General features: G+C 48.3%; 2 protein-coding genes across 13 annotated transcripts in view; one reads left to right on the top strand and one right to left on the bottom strand.

Annotated features, from left to right (window-relative positions):
• Nucleotides 1-9517, top strand: part of RABGAP1 (RAB GTPase activating protein 1) — a 94205-nt gene extending 84688 nt beyond the window's left edge. For all 4 annotated transcript variants that reach the window (XM_053373275.1, XM_053373274.1, XM_053373273.1 and 1 more), the window contains 9 exons: nucleotides 773-814; nucleotides 1808-1936; nucleotides 3669-3761; nucleotides 4372-4482; nucleotides 6065-6169; nucleotides 6591-6674; nucleotides 7054-7125; nucleotides 8132-8329; nucleotides 8610-9517. In XM_053373275.1, the coding sequence (XP_053229250.1) occupies nucleotides 773-814; nucleotides 1808-1936; nucleotides 3669-3761; nucleotides 4372-4482; nucleotides 6065-6169; nucleotides 6591-6674; nucleotides 7054-7125; nucleotides 8132-8329; nucleotides 8610-8732 (957 nt within the window). In that variant the 3' untranslated portion in view covers nucleotides 8733-9517. The remainder of the gene's footprint in view (nucleotides 1-772; nucleotides 815-1807; nucleotides 1937-3668; nucleotides 3762-4371; nucleotides 4483-6064; nucleotides 6170-6590; nucleotides 6675-7053; nucleotides 7126-8131; nucleotides 8330-8609) is intronic.
• The window catches only part of STRBP (spermatid perinuclear RNA binding protein), a 162094-nt gene that overhangs the window by 15812 nt on the left and 120995 nt on the right, over nucleotides 1-25287 (bottom strand). For 4 of the 9 annotated variants that reach the window (XM_053373279.1, XM_053373278.1, XM_053373285.1 and 1 more), the window contains one exon: nucleotides 19483-19713. The exons of 2 other annotated variants lie outside the window; for them this stretch is intronic. In XM_053373279.1, the coding sequence (XP_053229254.1) occupies nucleotides 19619-19713 (95 nt within the window). In that variant the 3' untranslated portion in view covers nucleotides 19483-19618. 3 more of the 9 variants (XM_053373282.1, XM_053373281.1, XM_053373280.1) reach the window with 2 other exon arrangements.

Genomic DNA, 25287 nt, shown 5'->3' with positions numbered 1-25287 from the left:
AGGCAGCAGCAGCAGTGGTGGTGGCAATGGCTTCCTGGGAGGCAGTTTTAATAATTTGTTTACTCGCTTGCTAATTAGCAACATTCATTAATTCTCAGTGGACTTTCCCCCTCGGAAAATGGCACAGTTCTGCTGTGCCCCCTTTTACTGAGAGATCGTTCTGTTCCTTTCCCAGCTGGGGTCTGTGCTCCTCGGTGTGTGTGTGTGTGTGTGTGTGTGTGTGTGTGTGTGTGTGATGGGGCGGAGAGTGGTGCACCCTGCTGAAAATAGCAGCTATCAGCTCTGCTCTAGCCTGTCTCTTCTGAGCTGCCAGAGGAATTGTCTGCCCATTTTCAGCTTTTCGTTTTCAACCATGAAGGATAGGAACCCTTTCCTGAAATCAAAGCAGTTCAGGTGGAGGCTGCATCCCATGATCTAGTTGTGCAAATGTCTAGGCACTCGTCTTTGTCTCTTCTCTGCCCACAATTACAAGAAAAATATATGCAGACTTGCTGGTGGAGCTTGTGTTCTAGGATCCTGTACAGCAGCGATGAGCTGTTGAGTCTTCTGGGTACATTTAGCTTACGTCCTCACCCCCTGCAGTAAGATGACGCTTAGTAGAGGATATCAAGGCTTTGGAGCAGAGAGAAAGACCTGTCTGTTTAACAGACTATAAATCAGGATGGGTTCTGGGGCTGATAGTTCTCGTCCAGAAGAGACTTGGCAGAGACTGCTCCGAATGTTGGTTTTGTCTCTCACTACTTGCTTTTCTTTCTTGTTTTTTCCCCTGCAGGGCATCAGTGTTATATTCAATGTTGCCCTTGGGTTGTTAAAAGTGAGTATCCAGCCCCTCTGTTCTGCTTCACACGATTTGTGCCGAAAGCTCTGCAGTGAACGTCTGCACTGTAGAAATCCTTAAGCCTGCAAAATTATCTTGCAGTTTTTAAAAGCAGGGTCTAAAAGAAAGAACTTGACAAGAGAATGACTAGTGGGTGCTCGCTCCAGTGGAGTGAGTTTTACAATGGGGCTCTTGCTGAACACCTTGGGGCTCTTGTACATGTCTCTCCCCACCCATGGGGCCATGTTTGCAACGTAGAAAAAAGCGCTGGGCTAAATAGTCATTATTGTTTTAAAAGAAAAAAGGAAGGAAGGAAGGAACCGGGATCCAATAACTCCCCACTGGTAGTCGGGACAGACTGTGAGCATCCTTCCCTCCTGGCCACCTTGGACGGGAGTGTCTGTCTCTCTTTGTCTTCCCTGGGGTGGGGAAGGATGAACCGTACTTTGCTAGGAAGGACCTAGCAGAATGAGGCTTTCCTCCCACTCAGTGCCTGCATTTTGCCACTAGCGTGGGTGGATAGGGAAAGCAGGGAGGCTGCTCTTGCTTCAGAACTTCCTGCCATTGTCAAAACTTTCAGTTTTAAACTGTCTGCGACAATCCAGATATCCTGTCCCTTAACCTTACTAGCCTTCCCTCCATCCTGTCTTCCATCACAAAGGACTCCTGCCCCACAGCAGCCTGCACCAAGGTGCTGCCCTCAGGGTGCATGGGACCGCAAACTTCACTGGCCCCAGCCCGCGGGGGGGGGGGGGCTGTGATCTGGCACTGGGCTGCAGACAGCCACACAGGAAAACAGGAATGTGTTGTGTTGTGTTGTGTTGTGGGGGTTTTGTGTTTTGTTTTCAATAAAGTGGAGTTAAATATCATTTCCAAGTTCTTCCCTAAGGAAGAAATGAAGCTACTTTCGCCACCACTTTTCTTGGTTACAGGATGTGGGTGCCACACAATTTCATTTTCCAGAAACCCTTTTTCTCTGCACTTTCTCAGACAACTAGGGACGACTTGCTGCTGACTGACTTCGAGGGTGCTCTGAAGTTCTTTCGCGTGCAGCTGCCCAAGCGATATCGCTCTGAGGAGAATGCCAAAAGGCTGATGGAGTTGGCTTGCAGCATGAAGGTATGTGAGTGGAACCACCGGCCCTTGGGGGGTTGCATTTAAGTGGAGCCTTGCTATGAAATACTCAGGGGGGAGGGTGAATATGCCCCTCATGCACTGCCAGCAGCGATGCCTCCTGTTCTGGCTGTGACGGGAGACTTTCCAGACAGTTAAATAGCTGCTGTAAAGTGGAGGGAGGAAGACTTGCGTTGCCAGAGAGAGCCTTGGTGGAGCTTCTGCATCAGTGCCAGTAGAGGGAGCAAGAGGACAGGTTTTGTGCCGCTCCAACATCCCTTGTCTGAACCAAACTGCAGGAGGCAGTGGAAGATAGGAGTGCCTGGCGTGCTCTGGTCCAGGGGGTCACGAAGAGTCGGACATGACTAAACAACTAAACAACAAAACTTAACAAAACTGTTGGTATCCTTCCTGGGCAGCCTCTGGCACCAGCCTGGGCCCTCCAGATGTTCTAGACTGGGGCTGATGGCAGCTGTAGTCCAGAACATCTAGAGGAGAGCCCCAGGCTGGTCTGGAGGCTGATGGTTTTGCAAATCGTGCTCCCCATCCCCTTCTGATTGACAGTCTTGTCTGTTGTTGTTCTTTCCGTTTATCTCTCACACTGATAATTGCCTTTTTGTAGGGCGAGCTGGTGTGCCTTTCAGCCAGCCTCAAAATGAACCTTACTGCATTGGGATGGGGGACAGGTGGGAGCCCCAGGTTTGCTAGCTGGCTTGCCCATTCACGGAGATAAGAGGTTGGAGTGTGTTTGCTTCACTTTTCCCTTTCCCTTCCTGCATTTACTTCCCACCTTTTCTCCATGAAGCTCGAGGTGGCATATGTGGCTCCTCCCCATCTCTTTTAACCCCCAAAACGACATTCCTGTGAGGTAGGTTAGGCTGAGAGGCAGTGACTGGCCCAGGGCCATGGCCGAGTGGGGTTTGAACCCTGGCTAGACACTCTGCTACACCACACTGTTTGTTTTGCGGAGCAAATATACTGCTTAATCCAAGTCAAAAAAATAAATCCAAGGCTTTAGATTTGTGTGATAACATTTCAGCAGTTAGAAAAGCAGGGCACTGGGTAGTGTGTTTTCTTAAGTGTCAGGGAATGTTTAAAAACTGCCAGATTGCATAAAAGAGGGGGTCTCCAGAAAGTCCGTGCCACAATAGATATGGACTTAGCACAAGTTAAAATGTACAGGTTAATAAATGCTACCTGAGCCCCACCCCCAGCCTGAAGCCCCCTTCTTATTGAGAAGTCAACCATGATATGTTCCAGATCTCGCTTGAGGTGAAAACAGGAAAGATTGTTCTGGGGAAAATGTCTGTGTTTGTGATGCAATGGCGAGGGAAGAGGAGACCTTCTCCATGGAGCTTGGATCAGTGTGTGTGTGTGTGTGTGTGACATTTGCTGAAGATGCTTTGAGGCGCTCTAAGGGTTATGTGATCGGGGCACTGTCCTTCTGAAGTCACAGTCTCTGTCCCTCTCCCGACATGCACAACTCCTCCACTCATGTACTGATAAGAATTCATTTATCCTCCCTACTGTGTCCAGTGAAAACCTCTGTAAGTTGGAAGGGTGCCTAACTGTAAGCTTCCTAAGCAAGAGACTCCCAGCCAAAGGTAAATCAATCATCAGAGTTCCGTTTTGTTTTTATAAAAAGGCTCCAGCGGATATCTTGAGTTAAAAGAAGCAAAAGCACAGCTTCTCCACATGTCTTGACTGAGATGCTCTTGATTCTCTCCCCCACCCCTAGATTAGCCAAAAGAAGCTGAAGAAATATGAACGGGAGTACCATGCCATGAGAGAGCAGCAGGCTCAGCAGGAAGACCCCATAGAAAGATTTGAGGTAATTTATGTTATTCTGTCATGTTGGAGGCCAGCCTTGGACCAGATAACCACACATGTCTCAGTGTTGTTTTGTGTAGGGACCACAGAGCAGGGATGGTCCCAGGCAGTCCTTTCTGAGAAGGCAAATCCATAACCAGGGGCACTACCACTGAAAAAGTCCTGCCCCTGCTGGCTATATGCAGCATTTAATTCCAGCCTTGTAATTCAGTCTGCAAAAGTCAGTCTCCTTTCTGCTTACCCACCCCATGTCTTTGTTGGTGGGCAAGCTGTTGGTGGCCTCCATGAATAAGACATAAATAAGCTCCTTAGCCCCCTATTTGCAATGCCAAGTTCCAGGCAGCTACAGTGAATGTTTAATTGCAGGGTTTAGGGTGGAGGAGACCCTCTGGGGTGCCCACTCTGGGGGCAGTTGCTTTGGGGGCACCTAGAGGCTGGGGCTACTGCCTTGAAAATAAGGAAGCATCTTGTGGAGCAGGGCCCCTCAGCCCTTGGGTGAAGCATTGGTAGCCTTCTAGGAACTTAATCCAGTGTCTTCTGAGGTGGGGTCACTTAATGAGTCATTGATTCAGGAACTTGCTCTCTTTTGACTCTTTTTTGCCTCGATCCAGCGAGACAACCGGCGCCTGCAGGAAGCGAACATGAGGCTGGAGCAGGAGAATGATGACCTGGCCCACGAGCTGGTGACAAGCAAGATCGCCCTGAGGAAGGACTTGGACAATGTAAGGGCCAGAGGCCTTGCCTGGCCATTCGCTGCCCTTCGGTCTGTTTGGCTGCCATTCTCTCTCGGTGCCCCTGAGGACAGAGCCCGTCTTTTGTGAAGGCCTCTAGCTCAGCGGCAGAGCATCTGCTTTCCATGCAGAAGGCCCTGGGTTCAACTCCTGGTGTCCCCCAGATAGGGATTTGGCTTATGGCAGCTTCCTGGGTTCTGCCCTTTGAGAATCCATTCCCTACCTCCAACCTTCTCAGCCCAGTTGACTTGAGAGCAGAGCCCCATGACCAACATAAACTGGCTTTATCCCTAGTCACTTGTGCCTGAGTGTCCTGGGGTGGGTTGCTGTGTGACAAAACAGTTGTGGGAGCTGGGTACGTTTAGCCTGTAGAAGACAGAGACGTGATAGGTAAAGGTAAAAGTGACAGGATAACATGGAGGTCCCATGGAAGATGGAGGAGGCTTGTTTTCTCCTGCTCTGGAGGTGGGACCCAAACCAGTGGATTGAAGTGACAAGAAAGGAGATTCTGACCACGTTGTGTTAGCATAGGCAATACGGCCATGTTTGCTGCGGCTGATGGGAATCGTAGCAGCTGAAGACTTCTGGGCACCTGGTTGGGGAAGCCTGATTTGATGAGGCAAAGCATTTCCTTTTTTGCAACTATCCAAGCTTCCTTCTTTTTACCTTCTACCAGTTTGGCAGCAGGTCTTTGAATCCTGCCCAGCCTTTCCTGTGCCTTATCACAAATAGCCATACACTCTCTATTGGGTCATGTAAAATGGCGCCAGTCGACTTGGTTTAGCCAGGTTCTCATGTTAGGACAAGGCAGGAACGTTCCCAAAACAGTGACGATGGATAAGTCTGCCATCTTTTCAGAGAGCAGTTGACTCAGGAAGAAACGGGGAAGATTTGTTCTGTGCAGCTCCTCCTAGCCAGCCTTTTTCTTCTGGCACTTACTGATTTTAAAAGACCTCTGAACCTCTCTGTATTCACATAATCCCAGAACATTGTGTGGGAGGAGGAAACAAATGAAGGTTACCTGGCAGGTGAAAACACTGGGTGTGTGTGTGTGTGTGTGTGGATGTGCACGATGGATCCCTTCTCAGTGTCACTACCCTGTCCCTGGGAGGTCCTCATCTTGGAAAATAGCAAGAGAGGCAGATGTTGGAACTGACACTCGCTGTGCTTGTAAAGCAAGCAAGCTTTCTGCTTCTCCTTTTGTCTGGATTCCTGGTTGAAAAGGCAGTGCCTTCAGCACAAACCCTTGTTTCAGTATTGGAGGGGTGTCAGCTTACATGCCCCCCACCCTGGCCTCTCTCTCCCTTTTGTATATGGAGTGGGTCTGCTGCTTTCTGAATGGACTCAGATATTACCAAGTCTTTATTCTAAATTTAATGTGCAAGACCTTGCCTCAAATCTCAAGTGCCTGCCCATGTATACACCCACTTCTCCACAACTGTTTATTTGCTGTTTGCAGAATTGCTGCTTTCTGCTAGGAATGTTTTTTGTTTTTTTAAAAATTAAAATAAATAAAACATGACCGGAGATGGACTCTGACAGTTTGGCTCTTCCATGCTTGGCTTTCCCACAGGCAGAGGAGAAGGCGGATGCCTTGAACAAGGAGCTGCTGATGACCAAGCAAAAGCTGATAGATGCTGAAGATGAAAAGAGGCGGCTGGAGGAGGAGTCGGCTCAGGTTTGGGCCATGGGGCAAGGAGGTGGGGACGGAGTGGGAGGGAGAGCAGGCACGGCAAGGGCAGAACCACTGGTTCTAAAGTCTGGCAGCCTCTCCGGGTGGTTTTTCTGTGGTTCTGCCCTTGCCAAACCCAGCTGGATTCCAGATACCTGGGGGGAGAGAAAGGTCTTGTGCCAGAAAGACATTTAGAGCAGGCACTGTGCAAGTCTCTTTCAGGAAAGGGTTCTAGAGTTGCTGCCATCCCCTCCCCAAGCATATTGAGAAGGAGGGCCCATGTGGGAGATCTTCAGGCTTGGGGGTGGGTGGGGAAGGTACATACAACTCAGATGTGAAAAGTTGCTATGCATCTTTGCTTGGAAGCAGAATGAGAGCTGTTTGCTTTTTTGCCTAGCCCTGATCCCTCCTGGTCTTTCTTTTGCAGCTGAAGGAGATGTGTCGCCGGGAACTGGACAAGGCGGAGTCAGAGATCAAGAAGAACAGTTCCATCATTGGAGACTACAAGCAGGTGAATGCAGGGGTCTTCCAGGTTGCTGGCTGCAAGGGGAAGCCTTCTGCCTTGCTGCAAATGGATGCAGCTCTCAAGAAGGCCTCATGAAGGCTGCTCCACCCTGATGCCCTCCAGGGGGTGATGGACTTCAGCTGAGGCTGATGGGAGTTGTATTCCATCTAGATCAGGGGGTTGGAACAGCCTTGTGCATGAGCAGAAGAGGAGAAGCCACAATGGGTAAATGGAATCTCTCGGCAAAGGCTGTGCGTATCGCTTCCTATCTGTCTTTTGGACAAGTCCTAGCCATGGCTTCCTCAAGGCCTCTAGCCGGCCATTTGGGAAGCCAGGACCAAGGACTTGAATGGGCTCAGCTGAAGTTCTTTCTCTGTTTTGGTAGATCTGCTCCCAACTGAGCGAGAGACTGGAGAAGCAGCAGACAGCAAATAAAGCTGAGATTGAGAAGATTCGGGTAAGGAGTGCCTCTGCCAGGGCTTTGGTTGGGTTTAGCACTAGGCTGAAGGCAGCTTGAATCCCTTGGAGGACATGTGAGACTGTGGTGCTCAGGTCCTGCTTTCAGACTTCGTATTTGGGCATCTGGTTGCTGAGCCATATGGGGTCCTTGGCCTGATCCATGCTGCTACAGGCTCTTTTGGCATCCTCTTGAAACAACCCCTGTGCCATTTTAGGATTGGGCCATTTCTGGGATTCCTCCTTAAAAGCGTAATAATGTGTTGGAGGTCACCCCTGTTGCTTTTCAATGGTGCTCATCCTGATATGAAAAGGGTGACTCTGAAGCCTCTCATCTCCCTGGGGACCTTCTGACTCTGGATGCTACCCCTCTTTGAATGTGTGAGCAAATTGGAGCTTGAATTACGTATTGCAATTGCATCCTGCCTTTCCTCCCACGAGGTCAAGGCAGCATACACTGTTCTCTCTCCCACACCCTGAACTTTTATCCTCACAACATCCCTTTGAGGTAGTTTCAGCTGAGAGGCAGTGACTACTAACCCATGGTAACCTCAGTTAGCTTCATAGGTGCACAGCGATTTAGACTTGGGTCTAGCCTGACACTCTAACCCCCACAACCATACCAGCCATATGGGAATCAAGGTGTGTTTGTGTGTGTGATGGAATAGTTCTTGGACTGGGGAAACTGCACTGGCATCTGGAGTGGCTTTCCTCTCCCACAGGCAGAAATTTACCCCTTCCCAATTGAGTCATTCCAGAAGCAGAAAAGTTAGAAAGTCCCATGATCATTAAGTTTAAAGCTGCATCAGTTTGGTGTCCATATCAGCTGTCGGCTACTAAAGGTTGCCTCTGGGCAAAACTGCTGCTTTGGACCCAGGCTCCTGCCGCTAGCTTTGGGGGGCAAATTATGGGCGTGCCAGGGGCAGGTTGGCACACAGACGCAGGCTGCAGTGGGAACCCTGCCCCTGTGGGTGGGGAAGCTCATGGCCTGATCTCCTTGGCTTCAGCAAAAGGTTGACGACTGTGAGCGCTGCCGGGAGTTCTTCAACAAGGAGGGGCGGGTGAAGGTGGCCAGCGTTGCCCGGGAGGGCTCCGAGGAGGACACAGACGAGGAGAAGGAGGCGCTGAAGAACCAGCTGCGGGAGATGGAGCTGGAGCTCGCCCAGACCAAGCTGCAGCTGGTGGAGGCAGAGTGTAAAATCCAGGTAGGTCACATTGGGGGCAGTGGGAATGGGGTGGTGCACCAAGCCAGTGCCCCTGCCTTCCTACAAGGGTGAGTGGCCGTGTCCAAAATGAAATCCCCATTCTTAAGCTGGAAACCCCCAAGTTCTTCTCTTAAAAAATGGTTTCTGGAAACAAGACGACGTAGAGTTGGAGTGAATTTTGTACCCCCTGCTTAGGTTTGTTCAAGTGAGGTTGGGGAGGGGGGGGTTGTGTGCACGGAAATTGGGAGTTATGTGACTCTCCTTTCCTGTTGCCTTCCAGGATCTGGAGCATGACTTGGGGCAGGCGCTGAATGAGGTGCAGGCCTCCCGGAAGACCTGGTTCAACCGAACACTGAGCTCCATAAAGACAGTGACAGGCGTTCAAGGGAAAGAGACGTGCTGAAGGGGCGGCCTCCTCCCGCGGCCCATGTTCCCCCGTGGGACACCTTCTGCCTTCCGTTGCTGCCTCGGCCAGTTGCCGATGCTGCTGCCATGTGGGAGAGAGAGGACCAGAATGTACATAGACTCTAGAAACACACAGCGCATGTTGGGGCTTTCCGCAGGTCAGTGGCCCAAGCTCTCTGCGAGGCTACCGCTGCGAGGCTCAGCGCAGGATCTTCATACTACTGATTATTTAACCAGGGGGTGTAGCTGTAGACTGGAAGCTCTTTTCAGAGGGGCAGAGAGGGGGGACACACACAAAAACACTCCATTCTACAGTCTGGCTGGAGGCATTTCGCAGGCCCAGGTACGAGAATTTACCAAAACCTCGGACTTACTAAGTTTACAGATACAAGAACTTCTTTTTTTTACAGTTATAACTCTTTAAAAGAACAAAAGGGAAAAAATACTATTTCCAAGAAGTTACTCCAGTGCCAGAGACCAGATTCCCCCCCCCCGCCTGAGTTAGTGGGGGAAGAAGCATTTGCATGGTTACCTTTTGGAGCAGGTTCGCGCCCCCCGCCCCCCCGCAAGTGTGTGAACACACCTCCCTGTGTCTCTCCTTTGTCCACCATTTAGTTATTGTGTCACTAATCAATTCTATGCAAGTGGGTTGGAGGAGGGGGAGTGTCATCATTGTCTTTTCAAAGTACCTGTCGCTACTGGAGTCCTCCTTGTCTCCGAGCTACTTAACTTCTAGCGTGGTCCGTTCCACACGTGGTTCATCTTCCAGAGCCATATATAACACATACCTGTATCATTTCAGTGGGCAGGACCTCTGGACTGAGTTAAGCTAAACTTGGGCCTAATGAAGTCTGCGAGGCTTTTAACTCGCTCCTAACTTTGTCTCGTTGACTTGGGTGGAATCTTCAGATGCTACTTAGCTTAGTTTGGATCCAGCCCATTTGTGAACCAGAAGCTTCGTCCTTTTAACTTAACAAGCATTAAGACTGTCTGTCTGTTTAGCCAGCCTCCCTCGCACTTTCTGGAGCTATTATCCTTTATCCTTTATGGTTTTGCACATGGATGGGAAGAGGGCAACACAAAATAAAGGGGTGGGGAGGGAAGGAGGGATCACTGCACTGGCTGCGCTGTTGCTGTGTGCAATGTTTCGCCATCTTTGCATGGGCCTCTCCCAGGCAGAGGCGATTCGTGGCTCCGATGGCTGGCTGGGTTTTCCTTGTTCGTGTGCACCATTCCCACTGCCACCATCCCTTCCCTTTCCCTCCACGCTTCCTGTAACTACACTGGTAGGTCCTAGGTCTGCTTGGATTTCTGAGCGCTTAGACTACCCCAAAATGTCTCACCAGAAAAGCTGTAGAATGGAGGTTTTGCACCTTTGTAATTTCTTCTTTTTTAATTTATACTGGTTTATGCTACGCTGAAATGAAATAGCTATTGTATCAGCGGATAAACTTTTCTTGTGTGCAGCGTGTTTTGAGTATAAGCTGGTTACAATAAGAGGCACTGGTTTGTATATAAAGATAATTTGTATTTCTACGTTATTATTTTTTTGTTGTTGACCAGACTAATGCTAGCTAATGCAGCCTGAGACTACCAGAGGCAAAAAGACCTTGCGGAGCCCAGGAGTTCATAATTTCTCTTCCCCTTAAAACTGTGTACATGAATATCTCGTATTGTTTTAATAATACCAAAAAATAACTGTAACTCCATCATTAATAGATGTGTGGACATTGTAGTAGAAGAGTAGTTTGCAGAGTATAGATCTTTGAATTGATATATAAACTAGTAAAATTGTATTACTATTTTCTTGTTGTCTTTCACTTTTAATGGAAATGTCATCTGCTCAATTTGTCTCTGCTGGGGCAGTAAGAAAGTTAAGAAAAGGTTGGGGCATTAGGAAGCAGCCTTCTACGCTCAGAGCAGCAGCACTCCAGCATTTCAGACAAGAGCACTTTCCTGTGCGTTACGTGTAGGGATTGAGCCCAGCGCCTTCTGCACACAAAGCAGGTGCTCTGCTGCTGAGCTTTGGCGTTCTTGGTTCCTGGAACCCACCCTCTCCAGCGTCCCAGCTGTGTTCTGATGTGGGAAGAACATCACTCACAGGAAACACATCCATTAAAAGCCCCCCTGCACTGACCCACAGCACTTCGCTTGCACGGAAGCTCCCTCATTGTTTCACATAGGAAGCCCTGCTGGATGGGGCCATGGGCTGTGTGTGTGTGTGAGAGAGAGAGATAGTGTGTCTGTGTGCCTAAGCCTAAAATGGCCTCAGGCTCTTGGCATGGGCAGCACCTTTGAGCACCTGTGCAAAAAGTTCCCACTTTCCTTAGCCCTGGGAAACACACTTTTGGATACATGGCTTGCTGTGTCTGGAAGCCTTGGGGTGGGCAGGCACGTATTTTCCATTTAGTTATTGACTAAAAGAACATTGGTTAAAATGTTCTCCAGCGCTGCTTGGCCTACAGGACACAGCACTGTTCTCCTCTCCCTTCATCCTCACCTAGACAGTGGCTCTGCTGAAGGTCTGGTGACTGCATCAGAATTTAGCTGGTGAGCTTTGTAGCTGAGCGAGCACTGGAAACTCTGCACTTCAATCCTTGGTTGCAATTTGAACCCATTTCAGAGAGGATGACTGCTAAGAGAGTCACTTGGGAAGTTCAACTGCTGAATGTTTACCCTGACAAGTGGGGAACTTCACAAGACATCTCTGAGCACCATTATGGATATATTACAGGAAATTGCTAATTGTCATCCTGTTGATCCATAGCAGGGGTGGCCAACTCCCAAGAGACTGTGATCTACTTACAGAATTGAAAACGGAGGTTCAGGTCAAAGTTGTTGACCTTTTTTGGGAAAGGAAAGCCCCCTTTTTGGGGAGTACAGGGAAATGTTATTGAGCTTTTTTAGGGAGGAGGAAAGCCCCCATTTTGGGGGGGGGACGACAGTCACTCAACAACAGTTCACTGGGGAAACAAAGACCCTCACTGAGTAAACTCCGTCTTCCGTTCTGCAGCTCAACAATGGTAGGCAGGGTGAGGGGGCAGGGCCAGATTCTATTTTCCAAACGCTAAGGGAAGGGACCCAGCGATCGACCATGATCTACCACAACCTCCCGGGGATCCACCAGTGGATTGCGATCAACCTGTTGGGCATCCCTAGTCTATAAGACTGCAGGAAGATGCCTTACCCTGAGTATGACCATTGGGCCATCCAGCTCAGCAAACCAGCAATGGCTGGAAATGCTGCCAGGGACTGGGACCTTCTACATGCCGGGCAAGTGCTGTACCACTGAGCTGCACCCCGTCCTTTAGCAGGTGCAGAATTGTGCCCATGGATGAAGGAGTTGCTTCCAAGGCCCACTTTTCTGCCTGCTTGTGGTACCTTGGCTAGCAGTTAGATAATTGGCTGCAAAGGATGGCTGTCATTGGGTTCCATAGTCAATGTTTGAAGATTCAAGTTCAACGTGGAATCGAGCCCCTTCTGCCCTGTGTGCGGCTCGTGGGCTGTACATTTATTGATGAGCCTCAGAAGGTGGTGGACTCGCCTTCACTGGAGGTTTTTAAGCAGAAGTCGGATGGCCATCTGCCAGGGATTCTCCAGCTGTGATTCCTGCACTGCAAGTTGCGCTAGATGACCCTCGGGGTCCCATCCACCTCTGCAGTTCTAAGCTGTGGACAAACACCGGCTCCCTCGGCCTGAAAAGTGAGGCGAGCACCACGCCCCATAGTCGCCTTTGACTGGACTTCACCGTCCAGGGGTCCTTTACCTTTCACACTTCTATTATTACCCTGAACCGCAAGCTGAAGTTCGCTCACTAGATGCAGCAGCTTCCAAAGCACACACAGGTGTTGCCAGGCTGCCTAGCAAGGGAGATGTGCTGCAGCATTCTGCTTTGTTGCTAATTGCTTAGGAGCCTGTCTCTCCTTCCCTCTTGAATTTAACAAAGCTAAGAATAGCTTGGAGGCCACCTTGGGGCAGGCAAGGCGGCCGCTTGGTGCAGGAAGAAAGGGTGCCTGCCTGACCAGAGCATTTCAAGGGGCAGTGTTGGTGTCAGGAAGCAGAAGGCATGTGATGCTAGGAGCCCCCAGGGATCCTGCCATAGTGGGCAGGGAGGGGACAGCCTGCTTAGAGGCTCTGTCTCTGGAGCCCACAGACATAGCAGGCACACGGTGGGGGGCTGTCTCAGCTGCTGCTCCAGAATCATTTTCGCTGTGCAAAGGCTGGGAGCCCAAAGGTGCTCCACCATCATTTTCCTCTGGGTTCCACTTTTCTGGGGGGTGGGGTTTCATGATGTGTATTGCATGTTGTCCCTACAAAGTGCTTGCTGACTTCTTTTGTGTGAAATAATACATTTCATGTAATCAATTTTCAGGAAGTATGGCTCATTCAGTGCAGCAGGGTCATGTCCCCCCCCCCCTAAAAAAAATCTCTTACAAGTCCTTTATTCAGTTTGTCTCAAGTTCCTTTAGTGCAGACAGGTGACTGTACGGAGAGCCAGCTGCCTATCTGGCACCTGATGCACCTTGCACCTTAATGCACTGAAACCTCTGGCCACAGAATTGCCTCCTCCCTCTGGGAATCCTTTTTATTGCAAGGGCCACATGCCAGCGGCAGGTAGGGCCAAAGGTGAAAGTAAATGGAGCAACAAATCTGAATTTTAACTTTGCGCAGTGGGGTAGCTTCTGCACACATGCACACACCCCTCTCTGTCCTCCATTCACACAAGAGGGAGGCATCACAGTTCAAGAATAGGCAAAACCACTCTGGGTGTGAAGTGGGCTGGGGAAAGGTGTGGCTTGGGCTGAGATCCAAAGTCCAGACAAGAAGGCTTGGAGAAACGCATTCTGCCCCTCAACTCAAGGACCCCAACCCGATTTAGGCAATGCACTGCAGCTCAGAGTCTGCAGTGACTGCCTTGACCTTCTGGCCCTCTCTGTGCATGTGATGCAGTTGCCCTGGGCCACAGGAGTATAAGAGCCCAGGAGATGAGGCAGGGAGCTGGCAGGCTCATTGGTAAGGCTTGGTGGCCCTGATGTGGCCACCATCACTTTCTTCAGCCACAGGACTCTACTGTGTCCCACCAGTTGCTCTTGACTGGCCTTCTGAATTGATGTTGCCAGTCAGCACAGCCAAAGAAACATGTTCTGAAAGTGAGTCAGGATGGCAGGGATTGAGCAGGACACCCAACGGAACATTGAAGTTTGTTGGCATAAATCAAAAGGTACGTGTGATTAATTCTATCCTTGAATAATTTAGCCAATAAGTACTAGGAGCATAATAGAAAGATGCATCTGTGGAGCTTTTAAACTTTTTTTCATTTGGTTCCCCTTGGCTTGCAAAACACCTGTTTTGATTTGGAGGTACTTGCAGGGCATGTTTTTAGCACTGTGGAATCGGGCGGAAGGAGAAGTTGAAGTAAAGTATGATTTTGCCACACAGAAAAAAGAGAAAAAGCTGTGAGCTGTGAAAATTGGCCCTTGCTTAATAAGCAGCTTTGGAATAAGATAGTGGTGTGCAGAACAGGTAACTGCTTAACAGAATTGAGGGATGTGGCCTGGAGAGAGTGCCAGGAGACCAGATTAAGAGAGTAGGTGAGATGGATTAGGCCAATGAGCCGGTGACTCCCCTTGTCTTTGGTGCTGTTCCCCTTGGAATAGTCTTAGTGAAATACTTAATATCAAATGGAATTGGTAAACATTGTAAAACCAGAGTTTGTTTTTCCAGCTGTGTCCTGAGGCCATGGCTTAAGTACACCCTGTCTGTGGTACAGAAATGGTCAAAGTCATAAACCGCCTCTACTGGCTCTTAATTTATTGCCATACTTGTTGGGTTTTTCACGCTTCATGTCCCATTAATTCGATACCTGCACCTGGTTTTGAAGATCAGTCTGGGACAAAGCTTCTGCTGATCTCCATAGCTATCTGGCTTCACCTGCAGCTGCTTCTGTCCTCCTCAACTGAGACTTAATTGGCCCACCATACAAACACATCTCCTGGGCAGGTTGTACTTCCTCATCCTCCCTCCTGTGCTTAGTGATCTGTACAGTCCAGGTTTATTTACCCACTGGCCAGTGCAATGTGAATGTTAAGCACTCCTAACTTTTCAGTAGGCAAAATCTATAGTGGTTATATGCCTGTCTTTTTGCCATGGAGGACACTTTTTAGATCCAAGCCCGTGCACAAAGCAGATCCAGATCTACCAGTAGACCATGGTGTGAGCAGCAAAGGCTTCGGACTCCAAACTAATTAACAATAAGCACAGCAAAGCAACTTTCTCCACTTAAATTTATTGTTTAGTCGTGTCCAACTCTTCGTGACCCCATGGACCAGAGCACACCAGGCACTCCTGTCTTCCACTGCCTCTGCTGAAATGAAAAAAGCTAACCAGGACTGGATTTTTGTGTTGAAAGGGCTGTGTGCCTCAGTTCAGTTCTTTCATGCTATTCTTTAAGTCTAACTTTGTATCTTTTGCAACCAGCTCTTGTTTTCAGGTCATGGAAGGGAGCCCAGTGTAATCTAGTCCAATTCACTGCAGTGCAGGATCCGCAGCTAAAAATCCCTGACATAGGGCGATCCAACCACTGCTTAAACGCCTCCCAGGAAAGAGAGCCCACCATCATCTAGGGGCATCATTTTCTCTGTTGAACAGTGCTTAACCTCAGGGAGTTCTTCCTAAAGTTTAGTAGGAATGCCCTTTCTTGCCATTTAAATCCATTGGTTTGGGTCATACCCTCTGGAGCAGAATCCTTCAGCCCTTCAGATATTCAAAGGAGGCTCTCATATCACTTCTCAGAACATACCCAACTCTCTCAACTGACCCTTGATCATCTTGGTTGCCTTCCTCTGCACCTGTTCCAGCTTATCAGTATCCTTCCTAATTTGTGGTGCCCAGAACTGGACACAGGACTCCAGGTGGGGTCTGCTTTTTCTAGAAAAAGCAAAGTAGGGTTGACCAGCTGCCAGTCCCTGCTTTTATACAACAACAGAACAAGGGCAGGCAGACTCCACTGCTTCTTTCAATTGTAAGGGGGCTCTGGCCTGCTAGAGAAGGGCGTGTGCTGCTTGCCTGCCCTGCATCGCCCAATAAAGCCAGGACAGCCTCTGCCACCAATAGGGTTGTGTGCCTTATTGCTCTTGCATAGTGATAATAGTTTCAAATTGAGTTTTTTTAAAGTAGGGACACAGATGCTTGAAGGAGAGAATGAGAAGCAGGCTTTTTTTATAGAAGAAAAAAAGAACACACACAGAAGTCACTGGAGGAAATGAATAACTTAATGGTTTCCCAGCCTGGGCTGACTTACAAGCAGAAGCTGGCCGGCCAAGGTTACAGCATGGCTGCTGACAGCATGGGGGCTCGTTTGCTCTCAAAGTGGCAGGGCAGAGCAACGCCAGGAAGGCAGCCAAGCTGTGTGTGGTCAGAAGCTCCCCTAAACACCAAAGAAGCATTGCTGCAGTTTCTGAACTCCTGGCCTTCAGGAGGTTTGTGTTGTGCTTCCTATCACACACACCAAGTTCACTTGCCAAACTCACCACTGGTTATAGCTCCTTGTGATAGCAACATGGATTTATTTATTTTTGCTGCTGCTGTTGGGGTTTGTTTTTGTGTTTGTTTTGTAACTTGTCCACAACAGAATGTTCCAGCCTAGACTGCATCTCTTCAAGCTGCAGGAATGAATTAGAATCAGTGTTGGGAGGGGTATCAGATGGTTATCTAGTCCAGCCCCCACTGTTACCATGTCCTGGACAGGCAGTTGTTCAACCCTTGCTTGAAAATCTCCAGCTACGGAGAGCAGCCTTCTGAGGCACAGTCTGTTCCAGTGCCAAACATTTAGTCTAAAGTCTGTTTTTCCCTTGCAGTTTGAAGTTGGGTCCCATCCCCTCTGGAGCAACAGAGAATAGACTCTGGTGCAGCATCTACAGAGCATCTCTGCACATGGCTTGCATCTCACCTCTGGAAGGTCTCTTCCCCAGCCAAACCTGTTCCTACCTCAAGTAGGAACTGTTGCAGTCCCTTCCCCGTGGTGCTGCCTTGAATTATGAATGTTGTAGCTGGAGAACATGGATTGAGGTGCAGAAGGTAGACTTCCTGGGATGGGGGAGGGGTAGAACATGACACATCACTGCATGACCCACATGCTTGTAGCATGAATCTTGTACGAAGGCTGTAGAGGTAGATTTTGCTAAGTAACTGGTGTTGGGCACTAGGGACAACGGAGTATTTGTGTTGGGGGTGTGGCATTGGAAGCCTGTGCGAAGGGAGACCCACACCCCACAGCTGACCCCACTTCCCATAAGCAAATGGGGGGGGGGAGAGCAACAGCTGTGTCTCTCTAAGGCTGAGGTGGGCAGCCTTCAGCCTTGCCAGGCTGGTTTGGGGTTTTTCCTCTCTCTATCTTATGGGGGAGGTCAGTGGCATTAGATGTGAAGAGACAGTTCCAGAAATTCAAAGTTGCAGAGATAAAGAGGTAATTCTCCTTATAGCACAGGGTCTTCTTCCCCCTTCACTTTTCTAGGTTCTGTTGACACAGTATGCAATATTTTAAAAATTGAAGCCAAGAGCAGCTTCAGAGCCCTCCTGCGACATTTGGACAGTTTATTAAAGGTTCCCATCCAGCAACAACCTTATTAACCTATGAGTTAAACACTCATTCTCCACGCCACCCTTTCACCCCCACACAGGAATTAATCCACTCTATTTATAAACATGTTCTCTGCTGACTAATGTTTCTTTTTAAATAGTAATAATAAAAACATCAGAGCATCAGTTAAGTGATCAGATTTAATTATTGATAAGAAAACATTCATTTCTTATTCATGACAGTTATTATGGGACATCCTCTTCTGTTCTTCAGAAGCCAGCAATGAGGGTGGTGGTTTCAGCACAAGCCCAGAAAAGGGGGTGTGGGTTATGGCCTGTGGAAGCACCAGGCCCCCACCTCAGGGACTGCAGCGTCTAAAATGGGTGGGGGTTCAGTGCCAGAAAAAGTTTGGCAGCTTCAGCACAGGCTGCTTTAAAAGGGGGGAATTGGGCAGGCTCACAGAGTGAAGGTAAGGCTTTTTCATCATTATAACTGCAGATGCCCAAAACAGAACCATCTAGAGGTCACCCACTGCTAAATTACTGGGTGCCGGGGACCAGGGTTTGCCACCAGCAGGGTGGGCTCTGGACTAACAAGAGTGTTGGGGAAACTGGGGACTCCAGCTGTCATCAGCCCCCACCCACAGATTCCCCACCCAGACACAAACCAGGCTACTCTCTGGTCCAGCTGCGCTGCTTTTAGGTCATTCAGATGGAACACAAGAGAGAGAGCTCTAAATTGAGGATTTTTCAGTGAGTAATTGAACCACCTGCTCAGAAGTGTGTTAGGAACCAGGTCACCCTATTGGGGTCCACCCAGCTCCTACGCTGATTGACAGTGGCTCTCCAGGGTTCCCAGGCCCATGTGGAGATGCCATGGGGGTTCAACTGGGACCTTCTGCATGCAAAGCAGACACTCTTCCACTAAGCAAATAATATTTTCCTTACGGTCAATTCCTTGAGCAGGACACTAAAACACAACTTAAATTGGTATTTAACCAAAGAAATAAATATGTAAAAAAAGAAAAGAAAATCCTCCCTGGATATTTACATTCCATTTCACAAGTGGAAAAACTACAGAGAAAAGCCTATGAACAGTAAGGTGCAGTGAAACAGCAGCCTGGTTGAAAAGGAAGCAACAGAAACATTCTCTAGGCCAATAAATAGAAGTGCTATTCCTCTTCCAGCCACAGTTCAAGCCTAACTTTATAAACAGAAGTCCAGAATGGCTGGAAGCGTGATTTCTGTTAAACCTCCTGAGAAGCAGGTATAGCAAGAATTCACTTGCTATGTAGATATACCCCCCCCCCCAGGACACAGCCTGCAGGGCTCATCCCTCACAAGCTCTGCTGGAATAAGAGGGCTGCTCTTGCCCCCGACCCCCCCCCCCCAAAATTCCAACAGGGCTTGAGGATTGGCTGCATTGATAATATAAGTGATACACCTGTCCTTGCAAGGGGGGAGGTGTTGCAAGGTAGGCTTATTGCTCCCATTTTATAGGAAAGGGCTGGCTCTTAACCAAAGCCACACAGAAGATCCACTGCTGAGCTATAATCTGAAGCCAAAGGTTCTGCACTCTCTTGCTAGCAATTGGGCTGGATTCCCCCCTAAGGAATTTGCTTGTTCCCCATGGACCCAGCACCCTTCAATGGCATCCTTCAGGCCATGAGGTTTCTAGGGCAAATGCTAATGGATAGGGGGGCAGCAGCAGCAGCAGTAGTGGGGGCACATTTATTTGCAGGTGAAAGAGCATACAAGTTTCACAAAGTTGTGCATTAGGAGTGAAGCTTTCTTAACTCCCCCCCCCCAACCCCCATCTATAAACCAGGAAACTTCCCACCCCATTGCTGCAATCCAGGGGGCGGGCAGGTGGGGGGGGGAGTGGAGAGTGTTCCCTCCCATTGCTCAGACTCAAAAGCCCAAACTGGAGTGCCAACAATTTGACCTGAGCAGCTAAGCCAGTGCTCAGAATGCAAAAAAGCCCCAACCCTTTTTTCGACAGGCTGGTTCCTTTCTTGGTGAAATGCAGAAGTAGCCAAATGACATTCTTTTTGTACATCTATTGCTGTGGTTTTAAGAGCCGGGGTGGGTTGTATTGCTTTTTGGGAGTTCAGGAAAGTCGAGAATTAAAAAAAATACAAACGAGCTTTTTTCTTTTCTTTTCCCTGAAAGAGAAAACTAGAGAGTCCCAAATCTGATTGCTGAAGGCTGCCCCCAGCTCCCCTCCTCCTTCCAAGTCTTGCTTTTAAAAACCGTTTGTTGGAGGGGGGGAAAGCACCTTTTTCCGAACCGCATAACCTGTTTGCTCTAGAAGTCAGAGAAGAAATCTTGAGGGCCCAAGTGAATGATAAAGGGAGCCATGTCGAGAGGTTGGCAATAAGGGCCGTCAATGAAAAAGCCACCTACAGCAGAGAGAAGAGCAGAGAAGCAAGGGGAAGAGAAATCGCAGGTTAATTAAAGAAAAGGGAAAAGTAGCGAGCGCCGCTTAAATTTCTCTGCTCTTTCAAGCTGTAAGTGGGATTTTCATTGCAAAATGGGCACATTTTTTGATACCTTTTTGGGGTAGGCGGGTGGTTTTTTTTTTAGGTAAATAAAAAAATAGATGGAACCATCCTATATTAGCAACCTCAAAAAAAAGTTAACAGTTACCTGCTCCCCCCCTTCATATATTTGTCGGCATATAAAAAATAAGGAACCGATAGCTTATTAGGATTTTCAAGTAAAGCAGAGAAATGTAAAATACGCAGCAAAAGGGCAGGTTTACAGACGTGGTTAGTAACTCCCGACATGACAAAAAAATAAATGGAGAGGAGAGGGCAGGGGAAATGACTTCATATCAATTATTGGAAATGATTTTGCCATCAAGTTGGAAAAGAGCATAGCACCCACAGAGAGCTTTCACAACTGACCAGGGAGAGGATCTCTCTGGAAAGCGAATCCTCAATAAAGTCAGCAAGATTTGTGCTTGAAAGGTTTTTAGTGTGGGGGTTGGGAGAATTTCATGGCATTAACCAAAACAAAAACACACACCAAAAAACACCCCCAACCCTCGAAATTTATCAAGCTGCCAATTTGCACGGAAACAAATCTCTTTGTTTGGTAAGTCTTATCTGCCATGCTTTTCCAAGCTCAGTGATGGTCTTCCTTTCATCCATAGGCCAGCAAGACAGTCAATGGTTTTATCAATACTGTTCTCGATCTGAAGGCACCCCAAGCCTCAGTCCCCTTCCCAACCTCCCCCCTCCCCGCATTAAAAATAGCAATCCCTGGACACAGATGCAAGGGAAGACGAACAGCAGACTTGATGCTGCCCAGCCAAGACAGCCTTTAAAGCACCACCGCCACTGAACCAAAAAGCCAGAGGACAAAGTGGAAACAGCTGTGGAGGACGGAGAAATCACATTCCAAAGAAGCACAAATACTTAGGTGCTCACTTTCCACTGCCACCTTTTCCCAAAACCACAACTGTGGTTAACCCCGAAGAAAGCTGCTTGTTTATATACTCTGCCTCTGAAGAAGGCATCTTAGGGATAGAGCTCTTCCTCCACGGAGGTTTAGAGACCCCCCAACTCAACCTCCTTTCCACACACACACACCCCACCACACATTGACCAAGACCCACCTTGCCCCTGTCCAAGTACACCTGGAGGAGAGCAGAGTATATAAAGGCCTCCTCTGGGCAGCACAAAACCATCATAAAAAAGGTGAGCCACAAATGGGTGACGTTTGAAAAGAAGAGAGCAAGAGGAACACTTACGTTTTTTGTGGGGGTGATGCCTTAATAGCAGTTCCCTTAGCTAAGTCCCCTAGAGCGAAAGAGTGAAGAGCCCCCACATATCCACACATAAGTCTTTCTCGAGAACAGTCTCCTGGATCTCAAAGCGAAGCAGGTATGTGCACAGGCAAACCCATGGCACATGACCCAGCAAATCGCCGCTTTTGCTTTCAATGCTCGAATGTTAAAAGAAAAGGGCAGATACTGGCCTATGGCTGAAACGGCTAACTTTCCACAGCAGCACTGGACGAGACCAGGACAATTAAGGTAGCAAGTTTTCATGGGGACCGTGTTGCTGCTTCAGATTCTTAGAATTGTACAAGGTTGTGGGTGGGAGGGATGGGAAAAGGATAGGCCTTGGTTTTAGCTCTGAAAAAGGGGGCAAAAAAATTCGTACCAATGAGCTACAAGATCCCAGACTGAGCGAAGGAGGCCACAAGAACATCCATGAGTTGGGCTCATTTATTTGAGGTTGGTTTCTTTTTTTAAAAGGTGGGGGGTGATTGGGGGAGCAGACTTTGGAATTAAAGGATCTAACTATTGGAGCACTTAACTCCCAGTAGATCTAACTATTGGACTTTTATTACATTCCAACGCTCTCATTTATGGTCTGAGAACTTTCTCAATTTGGATTATCTGATATGCCTGACTCATTTGAAATTTGAGGGGCAGGGGAAGAGGACATTCGAAACTTCTCTATAGCCACCATCTCTGGTTCCCCAAGTAGCAAAATGAATCCTAACACAGGAAGAGAGCATATTCTGGATCTGAAGTGTCCAGGTAACCCCCCTAAATTAACAGCAGATTGCACCAGAGTATGAGCAATCTGCCGCACGTAGACATAGCCGGCATTATCGCTGTAAGTGCTAAAGAGATATGAAGTCCTTCCAAGACCTGGGGTGGCATGTCTTAGGAAGGACCTCACAAAACCTTCACATGGAATTCATTCAAAGCTTTCTCTTTGAAGCAGTAATTGAGCCCATATTCTACTGGATTACATGACTTGGTATTTACAAAGCTAAACAGGCTTTTCAGGGGGTGGGTCTTCTTCTTCTATTTTATTTTTAGTGCAGAGAGTATGTTTTTTAGAGAAGCAGCTACACCACATATCCAAAGGCCTAAACGTGACAGGCACACGGAGGCCTTGGCCCTGTGTTAGAAAACAGGCGAAAACTCTCCATTACAACAAGAACTGGTTTTATTATTCTTTTGTGATCAGCGTCTTATACTCTATACATCCTTCACAAGTTTTTTTTTTAAGTTTTACATAATTTGGGTACTTCACTTAAAAACAATGATTTTAAGCATCTAAGTTTATTCCCTATAACAGAAGGCTAGTATAAGTTATTTTGGGGAAAAAAATGAGGTAACCATTTCACAGACCATTGTTTGCTTGCTTCAAGTTTTTAGAGAACTAAATTTGCATTTTCTTAAAATAAAAAAGTAGGAAAAGATGCTTCTTTACAAATGGTTTTTGCTCAAGTTCAAAGAAAACCAGGGTTAAAAGCAGGCAGGACGTCCTGTCAATCTGCCTGTATCACTTTTACTTCTAGCATTCTGTACTGCAGTGGTCAGTCAGCCAGAGGGGACTGCTTTCTGCCATTTGCTAAAAGAAGGAATAATGGGGCATTGGGTAGGTGGGAAGTTTCATAACTGGCAACAGAAGCATTCTCTTGGGCAAACCTAAAAAGAGAAGAAACCAAGAGGACTCCAGGTAAGTCTAACCATTGGAAAACAGCAAGTTGTCTGTTTGCTTGTTTAATTGAGACAAGAGGAAGCTTCCTAATTTGGCCTCCACGGTCAAAGCAGCCAGTATGCTCAGGGGGACAAGGTCACCCTCCCCTGAAGCCAACTCCCTCCCAAAGCAGACCAGAGCAGACAAGGAACAGGACGTGGTTCATTAGGGGCCTGCAACTAGTTTTGTCCTTGTTTTTTTAAAGGAGAGATTCAGCTAGAACTTTGGCTGGAGTTTGTTTCACAAGCCTGCTATGGTGGCAAATACAGCATCAACACCCTGCTACGTGTGTGGAAGGGAAGCGCATCCGAAAGCTGTCCCACTGGGGAATTCGCACCCCTCCCTCTGCAAAAGGCCTCAAAGCGGACAGGAGAAATGCAGCTCAGACAAATAATTTGTGGGAGTTTGTCCTCTTAGGCGGGGGAAAGGGGCTGGAAAAATACAACCAGGTCTCTCTCTGCCTAATTTAACATTCTTGTGGCCTCACTAAGAGTCTGTTGCAGATGCTTGTTTTGTTTTGTTGGGGGAGGGAAAAAAGAGAGTAAAACAACAAGTGTTTCCTGTTTGAAGGGCCCTGGGTCTTTTCACCTACATGTTTCTTTCAGAAATCAGAAAGCAGCAACAGCAGTTATTCCAAGAAGATCAAGATGATCAGGGAAACTTTCCCAACATGCAAACAGCTTCACAGAGGCAGAGAGAGAGAGAGAGAGAAAGAGAAAGAGAAGAAAAAATGGGGGAAGGTGGGTGGGTGGGTGGGAACCTTACAGCCAGGAGCAGCGCTTCTGTCCCCAGACTCAGCACCACAACCAAGCAGTCAGACATTTCCAAAAAAGAGTGGTGAGGATCCTTTATGCAGAGAATGAGGGCAGCATTTCTCCACGCAAGATGCTGGGAGTCAGCGATGGGCCGTGTAAGGTGTGAGGGAGAGGGAAAGGGGCAGAGAACGACACAATTTTAGGTGGCCAATTACCTCAGCCGCCCCCCCTCCTGAATTCCTGCCCAACTTTCCAGAGCTATGATGAGAGAAAGAGGCACGAACACTGTAGCGCTCTCAGCCTTTTCTCCAAAACTCCACTAAGGCAGCTCCAACCTCTCCACTCTGAGGTGAGAGGCCAGTGTCTTAAGGGAAGGGACTAGAAAGCCCTAAAAGATCAAGACATTAAAATCAGCTGCAGAAGCTCCCCTTTGCCTCTCACCCAACCTCTGGGCTATGGATGTGGGGAAAGGCTTTCTCTGTGGCTGCCCCTTTTGTGCTCTGGAACAGCTCTTGCCGCTAGGAATATAGAACTACAGAACTGCCGAGTTGGGAGGGGACCCCCCAAGGGGTCTTCTAGCCCAAAGCAGGAATCACAGCTAAAGAATCCCTGACAGATAGCTAGATTAGATGGTTAGGATTCCCCCCTAATGCTGAACTGAAGAATGGCTTCCATTTCCACCCCTTTTGGTTTTGCCCTCTGGTGCAACAGAGACCAAGACTGCTCCATCTAATGTATTGCTCTCCATATATTGGAAGAGAGCAGGGCTTGCACATGCCCTCAAACTCCTCTTGTTCTGGCTGCTTTTAAATGCACAAGGAATGCTTGGAAGAGCTGGCTGTGACTTGAGTTTCCAAAACCCCTAACTGGCTGCTCCCCTCCACTTTGCCAAAAGCAGTCTTAAGAATGCAGTGTTCAGACCTGCAGGAACCTGAGTTGCAGGAAACGGTGCAGGCAAACAGCCATGTTCTCTGGGAAGGCTGTATCCTCAAAACAACAAAGGCTTCTGACTCCTTCAATGGAGAAATGTGCCACAGCAAATGATTCAGGGAAAGGGGGCAGTTGGGATTCCACAGGATCCGGACCGTATCGCTGACTCCAATGGGTTTTGCTCTCATTGCTGCATAAAACTACATTCAAAGTAATCCAAAGAGCCAGGGTTTTTTTCCCCAATTAAACAAGACAAGGTTGTTGTTGTTGGGCGGGGGGCAGCATTGGGGCGGGGGGAGAACTACACACTTTCAGAGGAAGGAGTGTTGAGGTTCTTTTGCTCAGCACACCAAGTGGCACTGCCTAGTTTTTTGTTTGTTTGTGGGCAGGAGAGTAAGCAGAGCCAATTGGACTTGCTCACAAAATCCTGCAGGAGGAAGAGTTCACACAATGACCTGCTCAATTAATAGCCACTGCAGCTAATGTTGCTCATTATGAGATCGGCCGCTGTGGACCGCTGCCTCTCGCCAAGCCCGGTTGAGAAGAAGAAGGGGTGCGCAGCCTCAGGTGTGTGAACTTAACCACCACAACAACTATGACTCTGTTAACATGAAAGGGACCCAGGACTGTGTGGCTTCAACACTGTGTCTGTGTGTCCCCAAAAATAGAGCAGTGACAAAGAGCTGGTTCGCTGCAGATTGCAAAGAGGACCCAAGAAAGCTGTACAGCTACCAATAAGCCAGCCATTTTGGGGGAGAGTTGGGCGGTTCAAGTCAATCGA

Source organism: Podarcis raffonei, chromosome Z (genome assembly GCF_027172205.1).
Source record: "Podarcis raffonei isolate rPodRaf1 chromosome Z, rPodRaf1.pri, whole genome shotgun sequence".
In the NCBI taxonomy this organism is placed as follows: domain Eukaryota; kingdom Metazoa; phylum Chordata; class Lepidosauria; order Squamata; family Lacertidae; genus Podarcis; species Podarcis raffonei.
This window is presented reverse-complemented; position numbering and strand designations above follow the sequence as displayed.